A 10525-nucleotide genomic window follows, 5' to 3' on the forward strand; every position below is an offset into this window, starting at 1 on the left:
AAAGATCAAGAAGCTTAGAAAAATAAGAAAGCCTGCACTTGTGCTGCAAAGAGAAGAGCATGGGTGCCAGGTGAACCTTTCTGGGAATAGCATTCTGCAAAAGACCCTCTGCATAGAATCCACTCTCCTCATTCAATGCCCATCTAAAGAATAGTGGGGTGAGAAAAAGCTGCCTCTGCTGCACTCTTGAAATTAATCTGCAGCTGTGGTCGTGCAAAGTTTTCTATGCTGTGTGAATGTGAAAGGAATTCAGCAGAGCAAAAAATAAATAAAAATCCTGCTTCCTCCCACTACCCCCAGTGGCATTTTATGCTTACTGAGTTGTTGCTTACATTGCAGCTTCTTCCTTGGACACCTGCCAGTTGTTCTGAAATTGCTTAAAAATCAGGGACAGTATTACGATCTCTTTCTACAATGGTAAGTTATTTTCAGTCATGCAGATTGTCTGAAATAAGAGCTCACTCTTGATTTCACTCCTATTTAAGCCAATGTAGTCAAGAATCTTTTCCAAAGTAGAAACAAACTCACCCAGTAGGGGACATAGCAATCTCAAATGATCACCTTTTGCTGATGCTGAAATTTAGGGGTGAGCTCCCAGTTCCATCTATAGAGCATGGGAAGCAATGCTCCAAGAGGGTGCTTTGGTATGAGAACAGGGTGAAATGTTGGTGGGTATAATTACTCTCGTGCTGGTGAAAGTCATTTGGGTGGCCGAGGCAGAAAATCCAAGTGGCGCTTTTCCCCATGCCAAAATGAGTTTGCGTGAGTCAACATCTCCACAGGCCTTTCCTGAACAAGCTTCACTGAAATGAGTAGGAGCTGCCCTGGGGCACTCCCCTGTCAGCTCTCGAGAACACAGGAGAAGCCCTGTTGGGTGAGACCAAGGGCCCACCGGGCCAGCACTGCGCCCATAGTGACCAGCTCATATCCCTCTAGCAGGGCATGGTGCAACTGCGCCTTCCTGCCCAGGCTCCGCAGCAACTGGTGCACGCAGGCCTGTTCTGCACGTGAGACAACTCTCCATTGTCCTAAGGGAAGAGCCCAAACTCAGAGGCAGGCAGTGTGGCTTGGATGCAAAATCCAAGGATGCCCGGGGAGCATCCGTGGCACCTGCAGGCAGGGGTTGGGAGACTCCTACCTAAAATCCTGCAGTGCAGGAAATGGTCTTCAAGATGGCACAATGGGCTGGCCTTGGTATAAGGAACCCTCCTCCGCTTTTCGGCTCTGCCATCATTAATGGTGCCGAGCTCTGCTGCCAGAGGTGTCCTCCTCCCCTTGCCCCATGGCAGGGCTGCCTCTTCTTGTATTCCTTGGTACTGTGGATGCATGTTGCCAGAAAGGTAAGCACTATCATGCAGACCGACCTCACAAACACAAATGTTGTTCTTGTTGCAAATATTTCTGAATGAACACCCCACCCAAAGTTTACTTAGTGTAATTTGTAATAAAAGTATAACCACCATAAAATATATCAGTGCCAAAGAAACGTAAAAGAAAACTGGTAAAATTCCTAACAATAAAACAGGAGACTCTCCTAAACTGAAAGAGCAATCTTAGCTGGATGAATCTTAAATAATTGTTACATAAAGACTAATCATGGTTAAAGGTGGAATAGACCCATTCTCTGTTGCTCTATAGGGCAGGACTGGGAAGAATAGGTGGAAACTGCCAGCAGGCAGTTTGATTTGATTTATGGTTTTATGGTTTAATTCAATGTTTTACCTTCTTAACTTGTAATGGCCTATGGCTAAATGCAATAAACTGCTGCCATCAAGGGGTTTTGGCTAAGCAGGGGAAATGTCTTAATGGTAAAAGCTGTTTCTCATTGGAGCAGATTAGTTCAGGAAGTGGTGGGTTCTTCTTCACTGGAGGGATTGAAGCAAAGACTGGATGGTCATTTATTTATTTATTAGATTTGATTAAAAGCCGCCCATTAGCATCACCATTTCTTACAGACAGTGTTCTTACCTTTTCTTTCAATGAGGTGGGTGGTTGAACTTCCAGCCCTTAACATTCTAGAGCTACAGAAATTCTTTCAGCAGAATTGCTCAGTTTCATGTAGAGTTGTTTTTAAAAAAAAAAATCAAACAATTGTTTTGTTACTTTTTTTGCACAGGGCTGAGGAATATGGACCAATTGTGCGATTGAATGCCTTTCACAAAGTTGCGCTGTTAGTATTAAGTCCTGAAGGAACAAAGGTACGTTATGAAACATTCTCCCTCTGAGGCTGAAGGCAAATGTAGTGTAGAGTGAGAAATCACAGAACACAGATCTCTGCTTCATGGCTGAAATTAGAGATGTGAATCACACAGTAATAGACCTGGGCCTATAAGGCCATTGAATGCAACCCCCTGCTTAGTGCAGGACTCCAAGTTAAAGCATCCCTGGCAGGGATGTGGCCATGCATGACTTCAGACAGACATAGATAAACCATTCAGGGTGAAGTCCAGTGAGTCTGCCCATAATTGTCTAAGCACAGAGGATTATGGGCATCCTATGGGACCCGACCTGTGAGGGTTGCTTCCTCCTTCCCTGGAAAGCAATTTGCTAGTTTTCTCCTGACAGTAGTGCTTTAGAAGGGGAAGGAAAGAGGTCGAGGCACCACCAGAACGTGGCCCTTCAGTTCCTCTCCCCTCTTCACCCCCAGAGTGCCCACAAAATCCCTTCTCCTGGGTCACCATTCCAACCTCTGCAGCAGCCATTGAGGTTCTTCGATGAGTAATATTTAATAACTGCTATTTACTATTTAAGTAATAAGCTGATGGTATATAAAAACACATCAGATGATGACTAACTTTCAGACTTGTCACCTGGCATGATTCAGTTGAGCTATCTACAACTTTCATTCAAAAGAAAACAAAAACTAAATCATGAATATTAATGCCCTTAATGCGTTGTCTCTCATAGGAGTCTAATGTAAGCCCAAGTAATTTCAAAGTAGGAGTAACACAGGATACATTTCTTCAGTTGGCTTTTGGTCATTATTTTGTTAAATGTAACATTGATCTTTATTCCAAACTGGTCTAGCAATGAGTAGTACTTTGGAGGGGAACAGAGTCATGTGAAGGATGCCCAGTCAGCCAATTTCCACTTGAATTGATTTGTTTCTCTTTGTTGGAAGAGTGATATAATCTTCTTTATAGATTAATGAAATTAGAAATCACAGTATGCATCTATTCATAGGTATAAATAAAAGGGGCAATTTGCCATGCAAAACAACCCCATAGCAGTCACTCAGTGATTGCAGAAGAGAACCTCAGCATACTTATGTTCAAGTAAGTTACTCTGAAGTTGCATGGGAACTTAACATCGTGACAAGCCGTCCTGAGGCTCATGCAAATGGGACGGCATACAAAAATTCTAAATAAATAAATAAGTAGTATCATGACTGCCCTTCCACATTGAGGAACATTATCAGATGCAGGATATATTTTTCCCATCCATTTTGTTTTGGAAGACCCATAGCCCTTCTCCTCAAAGTCATATCCTTCCCCAGGTAGTTCCTCCCCAAAGGCCAAAACCTCAGGTAGGTCCATCCTATATGAGAACCACCTTTGCTATATGAGAAGCATAAAACATAAGAAGTATATCTGGTTAAGTGTTTGGTGGCTCTCTGACTATATGGAGCAGTATGTGCCTTCATTCTTCCCTATCCAGTCCACTCTGCTGAACAGTAAGACAAGATTAGATCTGGCAGCACCTTTCAGAGCTTTTGAGAGCTCCAAGTTGGCCGAGGCTCAGCCAGGGAGAGCTGTTGAGTCAGCAACAGTCAGTCCCCATAAAACCCTAGTAAGTGCCTCTGTCCCCCCAGAGAAGCAGCTTGTTTCTTATTAGTACACTCTGCAGTAGAGGAGTCAGGTAGAGGCAGCCTTCTCACCTGCAGGCCCTGGAATAACAGGAGTCAAATAATTGGAAAGGGAACCTCTGCCTCTGGGACCTGTTAAGCTGGAGAGGAGATTAAGGCTGGGGAAGAAGATGCTGTTAACTGTGTTTGATCATGGACTCAACAGAACATTTAATTTTAGGAGTACCTGATGTCGGCAGAGTACTCAAAGGACCCAATGATATATGGCAAGCTTTATAATCTGTGTGGTGTGAGGTAGGTTAATCTGAAGCTCAGGTATGCATGATGTATAGGACAACAATAATCAGCTAAGGACACAAACCCATGAGACTTCCCATAACTCTTCAAACTCAGAGGATTATGGGCATCTGGTGCATGGTGGGAGAAATATGGAGGTGAAGACTGCCATGCTTCCTCCATACAAAACATGTAGATGGCCAGTTTTGGAGCTGCCAAGTGCTCAGTGCAGGAAAGGATGCAAGGAAGATCCTGGATAGTTGTACGCTGGCAGAGCCTGTCTCCTCCCTTTCTTGCTCCCCTGCTCCCAAAATCTGAATCAAGAAGGATCTCAAAGCTACACCAAGCATAATTCATTCCATGGGCGAGGGATGTTCTGAGTTCTGAGCACATTACAGATGATGGGACTCCAAAAAAACCCTGTGGTTGTCTAGACACTGTCTTTGGGCCATAGGATTGTGCTGTAAAATTGTCAGTTTTCATGAAGAGTTGGTTAGTGCTACTAGCACAAGTTACCATGAAACATTTTGCTTAGTTTAGACTTTATGTCAGACTAAGTTTAGGGTAAATTTGGAAATGGGGAAGGGAACTAGTGGGTAAACCTATAGCAGTCTGGGATGGGTTTTTGATGCAACCACACAGTGCTAGTTTGCCCCACTAGCACAGCATGTCAAACTATGGTATCTGAATTGTGCATGAAATAACACACTTTCTCTCTACCTTGTTTAGATTTTTAGGGACTGGCTTGACAGCTGCCCTTAACCATCAGCATTGGTTCCAGCAGCGGAGAATGATAGAACCTGCTTTCAAGCGAACGTGAGGCAAAAATATTTATTTGAATAATGCTAGCTGTTTTTCTGTTGGCTTCAATCCATTAAAATTTCCAGCCTATATTAAATGTGTTTCCCAGTGAGCTCAGCTTAACTTCATTCTTTGCTATTATATTGCTGGGGGTCTGAGCATGGTGCAGGATCATTCCCACTGCTCTGAAAAGCAGCATGTTCGTGCAGTTGGGTTGCAAAAGCAGAGCTGTTTGCCCAAAAACAAGCTTTCCAGATGCATGAAATGACAGACAGCAACACTGAGAAGCTCCAGTCCCTCACATTGACCAGAGAGAGCCATGGATAGTCCCCTTTTGAGTCCATAGCAGTTTTTAAGCTGTCTTGCAAATGGTGAACAACTAACTTGTTCATTTTCTAGCAAAAGCAAAGCCTTAAAGGTTTTATAGAAGGAAATGCCAAGGAAGTCCACCAAATTCTGGTTTGTAAAGAAACTTCTGGCTTCAAGACCTCCCCATTCTCTGAACCCTTCTCAAGTCTAGCCCAGTATTCTAAAAGTTCAAACAACCATGGTCTCTGGCTGCCATTTCCAAAAAAACTTTCCTTGTAATTACCTACAGGTGGGGTCAAAGGGAAAGAGAGGGCAGAAGGACTTCCCCCTTCCTCTTTGTCTTCCTGGTATTTATTTATTTATTTATTTAAACATTTCTATGCCGCCCCTTGCCAAGGCCTCGGGGCGGCTTACAACATCAAATACAAAATACATTAAAATAATAACAATTAAAATATATACAGTAAACTAAAATAAGCCGCCCTGGCCAAATAAAATTCAATAATATTAACATTTAAAATGCTGCTTAAATCAAAAGGTCTTTGCCTGGCGCCGAAAAACAAATAACGACGGCGCCAGGCGGACCTCTCTGGGGAGCGCATTCCATAACTTAGGCGCCACTGCTGAGAAAGCCCTCCTCCGAGTAGCCACCCTCCTAATTTCCTTCACTGAGGGCTCCCGGAGGAGGGCCTCTCCTGCTGATCTCAAGGGGCGGCTGGGCATATATGGACGTAAGCGCTCCTTCAGGTAACCAGGACCCAAGCCGTTTAGCGCTTTATAGGTCATCACCAACACCTTGAATTGGGCCCGGACTTCAATGGGAAGCCAGTGAAGCTGACGGAGAACTGGAGTCATGTGAGCATAACGTCCAGTTCCCGTCAGCAGCCTGGCAGCTCTATTTTGAACCAATTGAAGTATCCGGACCGTCTTCAAGGGCAGCCCCACGTAGAGCGCGTTACAGAAGTCAAGACGGGAAGTCACCAGTGCATGAGTCACTGTTGCGAGGCTGTCGTACTCCAGATAGGGGCGCAGCTGATGAATCAGCCGAAGCTCTCTGGCACATCAGAACTGAAAGAAGAGTGATCCTTATTTCTTTACTTGAATGTTTCCAATTCTCCATTCATCAAAAAGTGGACAGTATAAGCACAAAACACATTAAAGTCTGTAAAAACACCGATAGAAGAACACTAAAAGGCAGTGCAAAAGCAATGCAAAAGACTAACCAGCTTAAAATGCAGTCCTTGAGAAGACTCTCAGATCCTAAGGATCATTGCCCTTAATGAGGGTGGTCATGCATTCTCTTTTACAGAGGATACTCCTCCTGTTGAAAGGTTGACATGGGACTCAGTTGACAAGACCTGAGCAGGGCTGTCAAGGACAGGACATTTTGGAGGTTATTCAATCATGGGTTGCCAAGTTACAGGCAACTTGATAGCCAGGTAATAGCCAGGGGACCATCCTCTATCTGAAGGCATCCTCTAATTGAGGACTGTCCTGGCCAACTCTAATGTGGTGTAGGGTCTAGAACAAAGGCGATCTGGGTTTTATTCCCTGCTCAGCCATGGAGCCAACTGGGTGACTTTGGATCAGTCACAGACTCTCAGTCCAACCTACCTCACAGGGTTGTTGTTGTGGAGATAAGATTGAGAGCAAGAGGAGAGGAATGAGGTAAGCCACTTGGAGTTCAGTGTTAGAAAAAAGCAAGATATAACTATAATAAATAAGAAATAAACTAGATTTCTAGTTGAAATATAGAATAATAAAACAGGAGAAAGGGCCCCCTGAAATGATCTATCAACAGTTGGCACCTGGACATGGCAGACTGAAGAGGTAGCTACCCAGCTCACCTGTGCACAGACTTCCCCACTGTGTAAATGTATACCTGTTCAACTCAAAATAATGCCTCTAAATTTGCCCTCATGTAATTCCTCTTTTTCAGTGATGCATGTGTGAACATCCTAAATTCACTCCTGACCTGCTGCCTGTTCCTGATGGGCTCCTAACACATTTCTTCATTTCAGGAGCCCCTTGGTTTGGCTTGGAAGTCAACAAATTTGTTTCCATGAATTGAGGATTTGGGTGGGGACACAAATAATCTCCAGTGCAAGACCAGCCCAGGACAGTTCACCCATTTCTAAATATATATGCCGTTTAAATCATTCTTGTCTAGATCTGCCAGAAGAATCCCCCACCCCTCATCTAAACAGGCAAGAAAAGCATGAAATTTAGCTTGGCTCTCCAGGACAGGGATTTCCAATGTAGGGCCCACAGCAGCCCCTAGTGGCCCCCAGTGACTCCCCAAAACCCTCCTCTCTCCCTCCCCCCTTCAAAGACTGAGAGTGGAAACAATGAGAGAGTGCAAGGGGGAAACACGTGGACATGTAGCAGGAAGTCCAGGAAGCAAATCTTCCCAGCCTATAGCTTCAATATTGCTCTCCCCAGGACCCCTGGTCAAGTCCCGGCAGCAGTCATTATGTGACGAGTCACAAGCCTGGGAGTCTTTTAGATGTGCCCCTGGCAGTCCCTCAAATTTACAAATGTGCCCCCAGGCCCAAAAACCTCAGGGACCCTTGCACTACGATATACATAAGCTCTTAGTGGATGAGGTTTTGTTTGTGCACTGTCGGACAAGAATCAGAGAAGGAGCAGAAACCCAGAATTTATGGATCAGGGTGAATACAATTTTGCCATGTTCATCCTAACATTGGTATAACTGAAAAAGTGTTGCATAACTGAAAGCTAAGGGCGGCAGCAAACCGGGCCCAGCAGGGAATGATTCAGCAAAACTGCTCTGGATGCCTGCAATTCCGAGATGAAGCATTTCAGTTGATGCTGGGTCACACAAATATATGCATCAAAGAGAGGGTTATGATTGGTGTGCACAGATCTGTGCAAGATCAGCTTGGCAGGGTGGTTCCCTGTAAGCCATTCACTTATATTTTAACTAATCAACTAGATGGTAATTTTACATTTCAGATTGTTAAGAATGTCATCATCATGTTTGTGCTCACCCGTTCTTTCTAATGGAGGTGAACCAAACTCTTTGGTCTTTATGGATCATATGCTTGCAGGGTATGAGTCACAGCTTCTCTGCATATTGTAACTTTGCTGGTTAAAAGTGAAAAGATGGGCATGCAGGAGACAGAAAACTGTTCTCTCCTGCTTGTCCCTTGCATGGGTTGAGGGAGGGAAACAAAGGGATGCCTTTTACCAGACCTCTGTGGGGTTCGTGTGTAAGGCACTTTTGAATTATGTATATATGTCTGCCCTGTGTTTGCATGCAAGAAATTTTGTGTATGCACAGCCACGTGTATACATTTTCTTCATAGCAGGTGAAATTATCAATCTTCACTCTTGAAAGTCTATCACTCCGAAACCCATCTTTAGACAAACAACAGCTTCTTGTATAAACACAATGTTCTTAAATTTTTTCTTTATTATCCAGTTACTTGATGGGCCTAATGGGAATCTTTGATGATCAAGCAGAAGAGCTCATGAAGGTGCTGGCGGAAAAAGCAGATGGAGAAACCAAAGTGGATGTGATGAACTTGCTGAGACGGGTGACACTGGACATCATTGCAAAGGTAGGCATGGAGGCATTGCCTGCTGATGCTAAGGAGCAGCAAGAACCCTGGGGCAAATGCAGGCCAGGACCACAGACAGACGGCAGCACAACACAGACATTTATTAAAGGAGGGGATGGAGTTGAATTCACCTGCAACACTTTTGGGATTCCTGCTTCCTTCAGGCTGATAGAGCTGGTGGGAAGGTCTTCAACACTATGCCTGTCTAGCACAGTGATTGCAATAATAATCTGCACAAGAAACATCTGAGTGAGCTCCCATCTATGGGTGGAGGCTTATGGACTACTTTAGTAAGAGGAAAGAGCGAATTGTCCAACACCTGGAGAACTTGACCAGAAAACTTTCCAATGAAAAATGTTGGCCCAACCCTCTGACACTCCACTCTAAGTGGGTGGGATTCTGCCAATACAAAGTGCAAGTTGTTCTTGTACTAGATGGGACAGTTGCCCTTTCTGGAGGAAAAGAGAACAGCCAGAATTCACACAGGAAATACCATGTCATATGTATACAGCAGCCCATCCTCCCAGATATGGATGTCTCAGACAAATCTATTTTAATTTTCCTTGATATTATCAGGCAGCTTTCGGCCTAGAGCTGAAGACCCTGCATGACGACCAAACACCTTTTCCACATGCTGTGAATATGGTCAACGAAGGTCTGAGCAATTCGCGTGTCCCTCTGTTTGAGGTCAGTGAAAGCTTTTCTCATCCAAGAAATGTGTTATGTGACAAGCCTTTGCCACCATTCAGAAGAAGAGGAGTGAGCAGCCTGGGTTCCTCATTCTCCCTGGGCAGAGAGTTCCACCACCGGTGCTCTACCGTGGACTAGCAGAACCTTCTCACAGGGGAGATGGTGGCTAACAGTCCTGTCTGGCTAGGGCTGCACCTTGCTCTGCACGGCCAACTTCCTGACAGCTTCTCTTATCTGCTTAGTACCTGCCGTGGAACAGAAAACTGGTGAGAGAGATTCAGGAAAGCGTCAGGCTCCTGCGACACACTGGCAAGGAGTGTATCGAGCAGCGGCGCAAAGCTATCCAGAAGGGAGAAGAGGTTCCGGTGGATATTCTCACTCAGATACTGAAGGTTGAAGGTAGGAGATGCCTTCTGGAAGGAAGCACAATCAGTTGTGTGTCTCACTTTACGTGCATCTTGGGCAGCAGAAAGGGGCACTGTGCAGGCTTCTGGCCCCTCGCAAGTTCCACTTGTGCCCCAAAGCAGTTCATCAGAGTTCCCTCATACCATGCTGCTTTCGATAGGATAGGATTTAGCCTTGCATCCTAAGTGCCATTGCTAAGGAATGAATCCCATTGCCTTACGTTCAAGTAGTCCTGCAAAGGCTTGTGCTGTCAGGAGAATTAACCTTAACAGTGTTAGGAATTGACTCTTCCTGATAATTTCCCCCTAAGGCAGGAGTGAGGAGGGAAGTCTCTAGATACTTTTTTTCTCATGTGTGGGGTGGATTTTGGGAAGCCATTGGCCAGTAGGAAGGCTTGATTCCTCCCATCCTAGTGCACTGTGGTCCCTTTCCAAATTGGGGTACATTGACCTACTCTAGGATAAAGCCGAAAATAAGGCACAGCAACATGCCATATAACAAACATATTGTATTATTTGACCCTTGAACTACTAATTTTACCTCTATACAAGATTTGATTGGCTCCAAGAAACTTCACAAGATCTAGACAACAGGTACTACAATAGGGAGAAATCAAGTTTCACAGATGTCTTCAAACATAATCTACAATTATGTT

General features: G+C 44.6%; 1 protein-coding gene across 1 annotated transcript; it reads left to right on the forward strand.

Annotated features, from left to right (window-relative positions):
- Window positions 1–297: 297 nt before the first annotated feature.
- Window positions 298–10070, forward strand: LOC123018897 (cholesterol 24-hydroxylase-like). Its single transcript, XM_044421357.1, has 7 exons — window positions 298–417; window positions 2117–2198; window positions 4026–4099; window positions 4811–4897; window positions 8637–8775; window positions 9352–9462; window positions 9708–10070. The coding sequence occupies exons 3-7, from the start codon at window positions 4035–4037 to the stop codon at window positions 10053–10055; spliced, it is 750 nt and encodes a 249-aa protein (XP_044277292.1). The 5' UTR covers window positions 298–417; window positions 2117–2198; window positions 4026–4034; the 3' UTR covers window positions 10056–10070.
- Window positions 10071–10525: the final 455 nt, after the last annotated feature.

Source organism: Varanus komodoensis, unplaced genomic scaffold (genome assembly GCF_004798865.1).
Source record: "Varanus komodoensis strain SLA01 unplaced genomic scaffold, ASM479886v1 scaffold1186, whole genome shotgun sequence".
Lineage (NCBI taxonomy): Eukaryota > Metazoa > Chordata > Lepidosauria > Squamata > Varanidae > Varanus > Varanus komodoensis.